The sequence below is a fragment of the Manacus vitellinus genome, unplaced genomic scaffold (genome assembly GCF_001715985.3).
Source record: "Manacus vitellinus isolate BGI_N305 unplaced genomic scaffold, ASM171598v3 scaffold_7_pilon, whole genome shotgun sequence".
Classification (NCBI taxonomy): domain Eukaryota; kingdom Metazoa; phylum Chordata; class Aves; order Passeriformes; family Pipridae; genus Manacus; species Manacus vitellinus.
This window is the reverse complement of record NW_021940813.1, coordinates 7,367,843-7,380,737: the sequence shown is the minus strand read 5'-3', so window position 1 is coordinate 7,380,737 and position 12,895 is coordinate 7,367,843. Positions and strand designations below refer to the sequence as shown.

Here is a 12,895-nt window from a genome sequence, read left to right as displayed (position 1 = left end):
AGTAATTCAGATAAAAATGCCCTCATGTCTGATAAAAAAACAGTTTAAAAATCTTTCTGGAAGCCTACAGAAAAAAAGAGTAATGTAAAGGATACTGGATATTATCTAAGCAGAGGTATGTCTGAATTTGAGAGTTCTGTAATTAAATGCTGTAATATTTTTGGAACAAAGGAATGTCATTTTGAAGGATGCCTGTGGGCTTGCCCAGTGCACCTGTATCAGTGAGTTTTCCAGCTGCACCTTTTCAGACCAGCTGCACAGTGCTTAGTCCAGAGAACTGAGATGCATCATAGCTTCAGAGCCATAGGAGTGATGCGGAGTGCAGATGATAAATAATATAATAACTGGGATCTAAACACACAGCAATGATGATTAACAAAGGGGACAAAAAAGCTGGAAAATAATAAAAGAATTCTGAACCTGCTGTAAGAAAATCCTAAGAGAGAACAATTAGCTTTTACTCCTACCTCTGAACAGTTTTAAGCTGTGTGGTGAAAAAGGACTGCTGCTGTGAGCGAGGCATCCAAAGCACTGCCCACAGCCCTCAGTGTCTGGTGGAAAGGTGCCCTCTGACACTTTCAGCATAAACGGGACATAAGAGAAAGGGGAGATAAAAACATAATCCTCTCTAAATGAATGCAACTGAGCAGTCATGGGCAGTACTTGGAAATCCAGCCTCCCTCCACTATAGCTCAGGCTGGGTGACTTCTACATCTGGCTGTGACAAACAAACAGTGCTGTCGCATCTTCTGATCACTGTGAAAATGAACCCCTCTCCAGTAAGAGAATATTAAAAAAACCCAACACGTATATTCCATTTACGATGCCTGCAACTCTTTGAGGCATTCATGAAGCAAAATAACAGAGGAAGCATGCAGTGTAACCTTGATTTATGCAACTGTAAAGAGCTGGGTAGTAAAGAGCTCATGAATTATTAATCACATCTATCACTGGCAGCATTAATTGCCTGGTGGCAGAAATCCTCGTGGACCTCACTTACTGAGTAGTCCTCTCAGAGGCAATTGAGAATTTGTGAATTCTTGTTATTTCTCATCTCCCTACAGAAAATCAGTGGTCTGAGGAAACAGACAAAGCTGGTAACTGAATCAGCTACCCCTGTCCCTCACTAGGATGACAATGTTTACTCATGACGCTTCACACTCAGAGGATCTAGTTCCCCTTCTTCAATGCCAAAACAAATACCAAAAGGAGCCACAGCATGTTTAGAAATGCATCACTTTCTCGCTATTGGCAACTATACAGAAGGAACTTATTTGAGGAGGCCATTCATCAGTCTTCAGATTTGAAGGAATTCCATAGCTACACCAAAACAGGGAAGCTTTGAGATTCGGGATGTCAGTGCTGCTCTGGAGGCACACAGCCCAATGTGTTCCCAGTGCAAGTCAGGAAAGCAAAGGAAAGGCAAACAGCTCTGGCTGGAGATCTCATTCACTTAGTTCTTGTTACAAGACAGCTAGGAGCTGGGAGGAAAAGAGAACACGAGAGAAGTTTCTCTCTTACAGAAGCATGTCAGTGACCTTGATTATTCAATTAACATATTAGGAAACATTCTCTTTCTTTAGTCCTTAAAATAGCAGGAAGGTATTTTAATTCTTTGCAAAAACTTCTGAGTCTCTGTCACTACAAACCACATGCTTTCTTTTTAATGCTAGTGCAGTACATCCTAGTCAGTACTACCTATTCTACCCCTTAACCTATGGAATGTAGTGCTTTAGATGGACAACAAAAATCTGTCTTCTCTGTCTCTGAAATACATTCACGCAAGGAAATCTCGAAATGTTTTTGAGAGGGCTTTATAATTAGATTTTTCTTTTCTATTGCAATATAATAATAATGCCTTCCATAACAAGATTACCTTTGGTCTATCGAATACACAAGAAACGCTCTTATCACAACATGCTGTGTGATGCAAAACTCAGCATAAGCCTGAAGGCCTAAAACTCAAATGAAACATTTTCAGCAATTGAAAATATTCTCTAAAATGCTCACATTTTAACAAATGTAAATTATTTAGCAGTCAAATCTTAGGCATAAAATATTTAATGAAGTCATACTTACAAGCTACAGAAGGACCAAGGTCTTAAAATGCTAGCAGATAAATAATGAATGTCTAACAAGAGGTCCTTGGAACTGACAAAACCCCCAGTCAGAACCATGTCACAGTTAGGTTAGTTTATAAGTCAGATAATGCCATTTCAGAAGAGCTCAAAATAGGCAACAGAGCTTTTTAAACTGTCCAAAAGCAAAACCTCAGAATTACAATTTCAAAGAGTCTTTTTTATTTAAGTAAGAAGTCAAGATGGAAATGTTTGGAGATGAGAAACTGCAGCTGAAATCCAAATGGAGGTCAATTCAATAAGCAGCTCGAAAGAGATGAAGCAAAACAGAGAAGGGCTTCTTTGAAAAGCAGGAAAGTGTGGAGAGTGGAAGAAAAAGAGAAATGACATGAAGTGCTCTGAATATCACAGTATTGCTTCTTGTTGGTACTTGATGCAGCTTTCCCAGGAGCTGCTGAGAAGTGACTGCATGTGCTGACTCTTACAAGGTACAGCAGAGAGAGCTAAATCTTCATTATCAAAAGCCTTTGGCAACTACCAAAAAAGGTTAGCACAAACTCAAAGGAGGAGAATGACTAGAAAATAGGAATCTAAAGGGACAAGACTGTTTTTTTTAAATGTAAGTAAGTTACATGAATGGCTCCTGACTGACCCTGTCTGAATAGCTTATTTTTCTGAACAGGAACCAGTGTTTAATCCACAAAATCACAGATATCTGGCTGTGACAAGCTATCAGGACAACAAGAACTTGTTCGCGTTTCAGCAGCTACATTACTTTTTAAGTACAAGTTATTTATAGCAGTTTGCAGAGGCAAAAGTCATGATTTTGTCCTAATCAGTGAAAATCACAGCAGTGTGACCTCCACACTCCCACAGAAACAGACCTCTCTGTTCCTGCTGTATTGAGAACTGAAGCACCTGTAAAAGGTGAGGTTGCCTGTGGTGGCATCACCTCCATAACTGTGCCTCCAGCAGTACAAATGAGAAAACAACAGGATATAACCAAGCTTACAGTCTAGAGCTCTTGTTTAATCCAGGATTGGCAAACTTCAAATCAGGTATTTTTAAGGTGTAATTCCTGTCAGAGATCTTTTACCATGTTATTCCTCATCAGCAGCTGCTATATTACATAAAGCCCATGCTGAAATTCAAGGCACCCTGAAAAGGACTTTTTAGCCTGTTTAGCTATCTAGCTCCATGTTACACTAAGTTTTCATATGCTACCTTTCTAATCTAATACTAGGCTGCTTTAAAACTCATCCTCTTTTCTGGTAGGCAGCTTATTTTTTATACAGACAGAAAAGCATTATGTTTTTTCTTCTTCCATGATTCACCACATAATGCTGTTGGAAAAATAGCACTCATCTCCTGAAAACTAAGCTATCTTATTATCTGTATTATACTAGTTACCAGATATGTCAAAATATGGATTTTCCTCTACTAGGGCTTTATGTGCTATGCAGTAGGAAGTTTGTGGTATCTTTCAAACAAAATCTCACTGCTGTTCAGTGAGCAAGAGCTGTGTTTACTACAGCTTTCTGTGTGGAACACTTTCCTCATCCCTGATGCCTACAGATCCTCTACATTTTCCCAAATCCTTCTGATAAGAACTCTGTGATGGAGCCACTGTAATTGATTAGTACCATCCAAAGAAGACTTATACATGGAGAGAAGATCTATGACACTGCCAACTCTTGCATTATTTGCTTGACATGCCTGAGGTAAATGACTACTGCATTAAACCCTCAATATAAACAGAAGTACCTAGCTCTTAAAGAAGCAAGAAAAAAAGAGCAAGAAAAATGCCTCTAGACTGTATTGTAAAAGCTGAAGATAGCAGAAGCCAAACAAACCCATGTTTTTTTGTAGAACTACATGATTTCTATCTTACAGTCTGATTTTGGTAGCTAGCAGTTGCAACTACAAATCTACTGTAGAAAGAGGACTGCAGTGTTGTGATGCTTTAAGTATCCAGTTGGGGGTTTTTATGGTGATTAATGAAGATAACTTCAGTTAAATTTGAAATGAGAAGTAAATCAAACTTGGTATTGAAAGACTAAAGAAATGGCAAAAAGCAACACCAAACAAATAGAAAGAAAAGAGATCCCAACTTTTACCGACTTTGAAAGTATTTATTTGTTGGGAAAAAATGCAAACTTATAACTAATTTTATCCCTACTAATACTACCAAACTGAATTCCATATAACTGTACAGTGTAATTATTTCACAGATATTTTACTTCAAATGCAGCATCTGGTGGTGTAACCCACCTGTTTTCCTCCTCCAGGTCTGCGAGGATTCTCTCCAGTTCTCCTCTTTCCTCACTCTCCAGAGAAATCAGGATCTGGGCAGGGCTTCGGGGCTGGCTCAGTGGGGACTCCTGGTTCAGACTTTGGCAGTAGTGCTGGATTAACAAGTGTTCATCATCGCTGGAAAAGAGAGGAAGGATAAAACATGCTGTTCCCTTCCTTCTTTTTAACTTCACAGTGAATATGAGGAGATGATTCACTCCCAGTCTTTCATTTCTTATAAAGAGATTTGCTGAACTCTTTGTAACCAACAGCAGAGCAATGTACCTTAAAGCAAAATCTGCTGACCTGTTTCACTTAGTCTCTGGCAATTTTCCTTTTCTGCAGAGTCCACCTTCCTCCTCCTCTGCTTCTCAGATATTTAAAGCCAAGTTTGCAACAGCTGACAACCTCAGCTTTCCTCTTCTGCCTAACTTCAATATGAACTTGCTCGAAAAAAAAAGCTAACCTCTGCTGCTTGATCTGTGTCGTGGAAGGGTCATTCAAGCAAAGGCAATGCATTTATTTCTGTACCTACAAACTCTCCTTATGTAATAAATGCGTGCTGTATTTATTTTTTTTTCTCTATAAAATTGTAAATGAGGTAAACAAAAAAAAATATTGAACTAATCTAAAAAAATATGCTATTTTTCACTCAGATGGGTTTCTTTTTAAAATTAAAAGTGACGTATACTGTCAGAATACAAATATATTTGAGTTAACATGTATGATCTCTTTCTTTATTTCTACTGCTCCGGAAGCTGTCTGGCATTTGAAACAGAAACATCTCCAGAAGAGAAAAGTAAATGCAATTCTGAAGACCCTGATCACTTCCCAGAATTACATGGATTGTTTTAGGTGTGGTTTAGGTGCTAAGGAGATGCATCCAGGCCCTAAGCTATGCAACTAGCACCAGCATTAACTGTGAGAAACCATGAAAAGTTTCTCTTAACACTACAAGACAGGGACATTAAAAATGACACCGCTGTTGGAAATTTTGTCTAACAAAATAATTCAGTCTAGTTTTTTTCTGTTATGTTTCTAGACCAGAATTTAACAGGCATTTTGAACAGCTGTTATTGTCAAAAAATTATAATTTTCCTTGTTTCCATTTGTTCCTGAAAATGTTAATGATGCCATTTTATGACTGCAGGAGTGCCAAAGCAATATAGAGCACATTAACATGAGTTCATAAAAGAGAAGTATTAATTTTTCACAGAAGGAAATGCTTGCCAGTTCCTAAATTTATACTTTTCATGAGATGCTTCAACTGTGCTTTCCTTCAAACCACTGCTTTGCATTTATAAATATTCTTAGGGATCTTAAGTGAATTAACAGTGAACAAGTGGTATAACTATTGCAATATAATGTCACTTTACAAGCATACTCCTTTTCTGTGATTTTCAGCCTGCACATATTTTTCACACATAATTGCATTGACACTACATAAGGAAATGTTTTGTGATTTATATATATATATATATGTGCTATGTTTTTATTTCCCACCTTCCTTGTCTCCATCTATCACCCTACCTGCACTTATTAGTCCAAACCCTGTAAGAATGGCAACAAATAATACTTCAGCATAATCTGACATACAAAACCGAAAGAATTACAGTTGTAAATTCATGGTAAGCTTTAATTTTGCTGCAATTTGTATCTATCTGGATAATATTTCTTCCAAAACTCAAAATGTACAGATATGTTCTCATTTTAATTGTACAAACTGAGTAACAAACGGAACAGTCATTGGTTAACTTGTTAACTGAATCGTACTAATACAACTTCTAATTAATCAAAGAATGAACTGAACAGTAAGACCAAAGTGTCATACAAGAGGTACTGCATACACAAGACTTGTGTGACAAGGACATTGAAATACTTCAATGGACAACACAAAATTCCACCTACTATAGATAGCATTACTACTATTCATAACAATACAAAATTAACATACAACTTGGAAACGATTTTCATTAACTGCATGAAACTATACTGGCATTACATATATATCAGTTTTGTGGTGTCATTTTAACTTTCCCCTTTTTGACCAATATATTAGAACAATGTATTTGGTTGTACACGGGATTTTCTTTCAAAACTGGCAGACAACAATTCTACCAAGTCAAGAGAGAAACTATTTTGAAACAAAGAAACAGCTTTATCACTATCCAAGAACATCTCATGGGCTCAGAATCAACCTCTTTAAATCCTGATTTGGAATCTCAGATTAAGTGAATGAAAACTTCCCAGAGTACTGTGCTTTAAAGGAATGCTACAAATTTAGATTCTGTCTGAATTTTCGAACATGCCAATGACTTAGGTACTTCTATCCTGTCTTCAGAAACATTATTCACAGTTAGTTTCCTAGTTCTATGTCCTTTCATTCCGAGAATAAACAAGATCAAGAATATCATCAGTGGAGGAATATATTACCATGTCAGAAAACCACAAAAAGGTCTCGGTGTGACATTAGATTTAACTACTTTTCAAAATTTAAAATTTTTACTTATGACCTTTCATTTGAAGCAGTACAATGAATTGTACTTGTCAGAGATCTGTCCAACTCACAGTTTACTACTTCTAATATTTCATAGTGAGGATGAGTCCCACCTGGCTTACACTTGAAGTGTATTTCAGGTGTTTGTAAACTAAAGATTTCTGCTTAGCCTCAGTAATGTTTGGAATGACACTTTGCCTACATCAGCATTTTCTAGCTTACAGCAATTTAACCATGACTAACCTTGCAATACAGATAAAAGGGTTTTCTATTTATATTTGTCTTTAAAAAACATCAGATGATGAGTACTTTTTCCTAGGAATAAGGAAACTATTTGCTGAATAAATCAGTAATTTTTTGAAGGAAGTCAGTAATTTTAATTTTGAAGGTATCAATAATCTGTTGTATAAATTTGGTATTAAGCTATAAACCATAAATCTAGGCACTATGATACAAATTGAAAGGACATGAGATCATCGCTAAATTGAACCACATGTGGTACCTGGCCATGTAAATTCAGCATTACAAAATTTCATTACAAGTTAATAACCTTCCCAAGAAAACACATGTCAAAACCAGTAAAACAGCCTACTTACATGCTCTCATTAGGTGAAATACTGTCATTTAGATAAGAACCATTGGTGTTCTCCATTTCTGCTAGCCTGTGGAAAAATAAACAAGACTCATTAAAACCAATTATGTTTTTCAGAAACTTCATCTGCTCTCACATTCTGGAAAGAATTAAAGAGCGTGATGTTTTTGATGAATTTGAAACTCAAATTAATTTACACTCACTGTTGATTACCAAAAAGTTTTGCAATAAGCTATTGCAAAGGACTGTTTGTTTGTTACAGTGACCTGGCTAAACTCACATCTAAGTTTATATTCCACTCCTCTTAATTAATTCCACAATCAAAGAAAAGCCTTAAGATGCCAGGGGATTACACAAATTGCTTTCTACCTGGCAATATCATCATCAGAACTAATGATCATTTCTCAGTGGTTTTCACACTCAGCCCCTCCTAAACGTCCTGCACAATTCAGAAACACCTCTCCTGATTAAGTGATATTGGGGGAGAGAAAGAGGAGGCTGGAATAACCATTTTTCATTACCTCAATGAAAATACCTTGCAGAATTTACTTGCTTGGTGGAAAAACATTTTCATTTTTGCACAATTGACCCACTTATTGATTCTTAAGAGCAGTATGAAAGCAGAGAAGTGAACTAAAGCAGCGATATAACACTACTTTAATCCTCCAAATCAAGGAAAAATCCTGTTTGTGGTATTTCATGAGATGAATTACTTAACATTATAATGACACTTGAGATTCATATAAGACTTTGGAGGGTTTTGCTATTCTCATTTGTTCAATTACACCACGGTCCTTATGAAAAACAAAACAGAATCATAGAATGGTTTGGGTTGGAAGGGACTTTTAAAAGTCATCTAGTCCAACCCCCCTGCAATGAGCAAGGACATCTTCAACTAGAACAGGGGGCTCAGAGCCCCATCCAATCTCACCTTGAAGGTTTCGAGGGATGGGGCATCCACCACCTCTCTGGAGAACCTACTCCAGTGCCTCACTACCCTCATTGTAAAAGTTTCTTCCTTATATTTAGTCTGAATCTACACTCTTTTAGTTTAAAACATTACCCCTTGTCCTATCGCTACAGTTCCTATTAAAAAGTCAGTAACTGAGTGCCCAGCTTAATGATGACCCCACAGAACCTAAAGGCCACTTCTGACCACACAAGTGCTCTGGCATGCAGGTTAGGACAGGCTGGTTAGTAGCAACCAAAGACAATGCTCTGCATCCCAGAGCCTGGAAAGCAAACCCCCAAATTCTGTGTTCTTTAAGAAGTGCTCAGGTAGCTGCTAGTCCTTGGGGTTTTTTTTTCTTTTAATTATTTTTTATAGAAAGATCTGCCTAACATCCAGCTGGTCTCATACCTGCTAGCATAATGTTCAATGCGTGAATGAGTATCATCGTGTGAGAGCTGAGGGGACGAGGCAGGCCTATAAGGCAGAAAACACTGATTAATCACAAACAATACCCCTTTAAAAGTAAAAAGACACTTAGCTATGCCTATACTCTCACATCTCTATGCCTTATGCTATGTTTGATAAACAGCAAGTTTTAACTCCAGGCGCTGTGTGTGCCTCCTCAAGCCATCGGTGCAATGTTCTGTGGTACCACACCAGGGATTCTGACCATTTTGCAATCCGTCTGCTGTCACGACTCTTCTTCACACCAACTCCCGAAGAAACCTTTTCCAAAGGATTTATAGAAGAGCTTTCACCCTGCTTTACCCTTCGCACCTGCCTCCTTCATTGGCTATTCTGCTTCACATGCAGCCCTGCACCAGCTGCCAAAGTCCTGCTGGGAACCTCTCCTCTACCTCCCGCCCTGCTCCAGTGCCTGCTTCCAGCACATCACACTTAAAAGAGCCTTTAAGGATTACTCCACAAGCAGCTAGAAGTTAATACAAGAAACATACAATGTCTGAAATGAGCCTTTAATAACACACTGCGGGCACTGACGATTTTGCCTGGTGTCTTTCCAGTTGCCATTTGAACTGTAGATCAGTGTGTTATACAGGGGGACACTGTCAATTATTTTGGGGTTTCTGCCTGACAAATCAGATGGTATGAGGTCCTCTTCACTTTTTTTGTGCATGAAAACAATTCATGGGACTTTTCTCATCAGAGCATTGTTTCTTACAGCCTCAACTCTGGAAAATGCCAACATTAAATTACGTTGCCTATGCAGTTCAGAGAGCACCCTTTGCTGCCATGTGAGATTTTGCCCATTTACACTTATCAGGATGTGCTGAAATGACAAAAAATGATGCAGCTTCACAAACTGTATGGCAATTTTCACATTTTAGTTAAATTTCAACTGCTCTTTATTCCATCTCTGCCGACCCTCCTTCTGGAACTCTGGACTGAGGGAGGAGTTTTGCCCCACTTTATACTGTTGGAAACTGTGATTCAGGTTGGGGGTGCCCAACAGTGGCAACTGCATTGCATAACTGGGTGAGTTTTGTAGTTACTGGTTATAAACCAAAACTATAATAATCTTCTGATTTGTAACGCTCCCATGTTAGGAGTTTGACAATCCTGCCATAAATCTAGACTGGTCAGCTCCAGGCTTCTAATCAGCCTGCAAAGGGCTCTAGTTCAGGGTCCTGAATTCATAGAGCCGTATGCTGGATACACAAAATTCATCATCATTAATGTCTCTTCTCACAGGACAGCAAAGCTTTTCCTCTTCAAGCCAAGTATCACAAATCTCACTTTGTCTGAAATGTGCTTTGGCCTCCAACTGTGCTTTTACCCACCACATGTTCAAACATTACTGCAGCACACCAGAGGATAAATACTCAGTTCACAGAGTTCCTCAGTGCAGCAGAGATTTGCTTGGATGGCCAATGGCTTCTCTGCAACTGGATATCCTATTTTGTGTAAGAACATGTACACTGAAGGGAAGGGAGGGGGAAAGGATGCAATTTCTTTAGAGCAGTGGATTATGGAGCAAGATAACAATGATTTTCTCAAAAACTGATGGTATTTTAATTTTTTTGTTTGTCATACAGCAGATATTAAGCTGGTCTAAATTGGTACCATCAATGAAAGGTCTTATTTTCAACATATACACAAATGTTGCTGCTAATACTGTGCATAGACTAGGAAATCTGTCTTAAAAGTAGTTATAGTTTTGAGCTGCATCATTCTCTTAGTCCCTCTCACACTGGCATTGCATATGTATTTGTACCAGCATGAAGGAATGGACAGCACTTGGTTGGGACCTACTGGACAATGAAGACAGGCCTGACTGCATGAACACATCCTTGCTGCCTTGAAACTGCCTTGAAGTGACCAAGTTATGCTATATATATATATATATATATTTTTAAGACAACCCAATGTTGTGTAAGTTCTGGAAGGTGATTCTCTCTGCCGGCTGCAGGCAGGGGGTGAGGCTACATTTCCAGGTTTGTCTCCACTTCAGAACATACTGCAATGGAGATCTACCTCAAACGGTTTTTAAAAAGTTTGCTCAAGAAAGCAAACTTATTAGAGAAGCACTGCTTTGTGTCGAATTCAGCTGCTCAGAGGTAAACTTTTGCCAGTGTCTGAGCAAGCCTGAGAACAACTGTGCTGCACTGTACATACTCTTAGTGACCACCTGTGCTAGAGCTCAGAGTCCTTCCTCTCTGAGCACACATACCCAGCACACCTAATCAGCTCCAACAGTCAGCACGAAGGCTGAGTGACACAGCCAATATTTAGCCAAGATAACCATCCCTTTTACAAGGGCTCCACAGCTGCATTGCTCAAACTGGCCTCTGCAGGAACAGCCTGGGAATTCTAGTCAAGTCAAGTGGTGACCAAGTGGCAAATACCACCTCCTGCAATCCCCTGCACCCCCAGAGATCTGGCTGGCAGGACAAGGGCACTTTTCTTTGCTGTTCAGCATTTTAGTTAATGCTTCTTGAAAGTGCATGATCAAGTAAAATGTATTTGTATCACTGACAATCACCCTTCGAGTAAAAAGACACAAATTCTCACAACTTGTGAGTTGTCCCTTTAATGCCCGGAAAGCAGAGTATCTGTGCAAAATACTGCATAATAAGCAGTCAGAACCACTAAATTCCAACAAAACCCCCAAACTATCTATTTATAAACAGTTCCATGTATACCATATGTTGATTTCAGGATAGCACTAGCATTGCTGAGTGCTGCCAGGTGATGCTGTTCTGAAGTGCTTCAAAGATAACCAGAAAGCTGGCATGAGAGCACCAGAAAAAGGCACAAGAGTAGAAATCAGAGGAAAGTTTTATGATAACTGGTTTGATTGTTGAAGCTGGAATTAGCCCTGTAACCAAGAAACAGCTTTAAACCTGGGTAGCTTAGTAACTTGAGTTGTAAGCCAAGTGCTACAGCACGGAGGAAAGGAACAAAGTTAGCAGAACAAAATAAAGAGCACTTCTTTCCAGCCACTATTCGTTTCTTATTTTTCTGCTTTCTTGTCACGAAAGGACTGTGCTCTGGAAGATACCTAATTTGGTCTGACAAAGGGTGCAACCCCTCTGTACAAATCCTGCTTCTCAGTATTTCTCTCAAGTTTTCTTAAGTATCACAGAGGAGTTAAACTCCCTGTAGTACACACCACCAAACCTGTGATGTGAAGCCACTGGTGTAGGCATACCATGAGGTTATTATTGTAAGTAACTAGAATTAAGCATGTTATGACAGTTAAGTTTCATGTTATGTCAGACATAGCAGTGTTATTTCCATATGATCCAAGCTTTCTCTATATAGTTACTTTTAACTTTGCAATTGTTTTAAAGGTTAAGAAACATAGATCCCCAGTTGCATTTAAAGCTAAAGTGCATACTGAAGCTCAAAGCCAATCTATTTCAGTCTGGCTCCAGCCTTTTGGCCTTTTCTGTGGGTGAATCCTCAACTATATAAGGTTTGCTGTGCTGGATGTGCTTCTTCGTTGCTTAAATTTCCTAGACGTAGAGCATTTCTTGACCTCCCAATGGTTTGTGCTCCAAATGAAAATTATAAATCAGTATTCCAATGTATACATTTCACTCTTGTTTATTCTACAAAAAATTCAATGGAGGTGCAAGCCATATACATTTCACCATATAGAAATATATAAAATTCTATTTATTACTTTCTCATTAGTTATCAATATGTAAATTAAAATTAATGCTTATTTAACATTATTCTAGAATCATCCATGTAACACATGAAGTAGCAAATGCCACAATGGCAAGTATATATATCTTTAGTTTCTGCTAAGGCTATTACTACAACATTAAGACAATGCACGTGCAGGAGTGGTGCAAGAAAGAAAATCTGTTTCAGAGCTGAAAAACCCTGCTTTTTTTAACTTCTGAAAAAATACAGTGAACATTTCCCCATTTCAACCTGCCTTCACAAATCTGATTGTATCTAAAAGACTAATAAAATACCCAGTGAGCTTCGGATTAACTGGGGCACTTGAGTGT

The 12,895-nt window shown here is 38.4% G+C and overlaps 1 protein-coding gene across 11 annotated transcripts in view; it reads right to left on the bottom strand.

Moving 5' to 3' along the window:
• The window catches only part of DMD (dystrophin), a 991,087-nt gene that overhangs the window by 22,730 nt on the left and 955,462 nt on the right, over positions 1 to 12,895 (bottom strand). For 9 of the 11 annotated variants that reach the window (XM_018084043.3, XM_018084032.3, XM_018084034.3 and 6 more), the window contains 3 exons: positions 8,820 to 8,885; positions 7,464 to 7,529; positions 4,350 to 4,508 (listed from right to left, as the gene is read on the bottom strand). In XM_018084043.3, the coding sequence (XP_017939532.3) occupies positions 4,350 to 4,508; positions 7,464 to 7,529; positions 8,820 to 8,885 (291 nt within the window). The remainder of the gene's footprint in view (positions 1 to 4,349; positions 4,509 to 7,463; positions 7,530 to 8,819; positions 8,886 to 12,895) is intronic. The other 2 variants (XM_018084036.3, XM_018084037.3) reach the window with 1 other exon arrangement.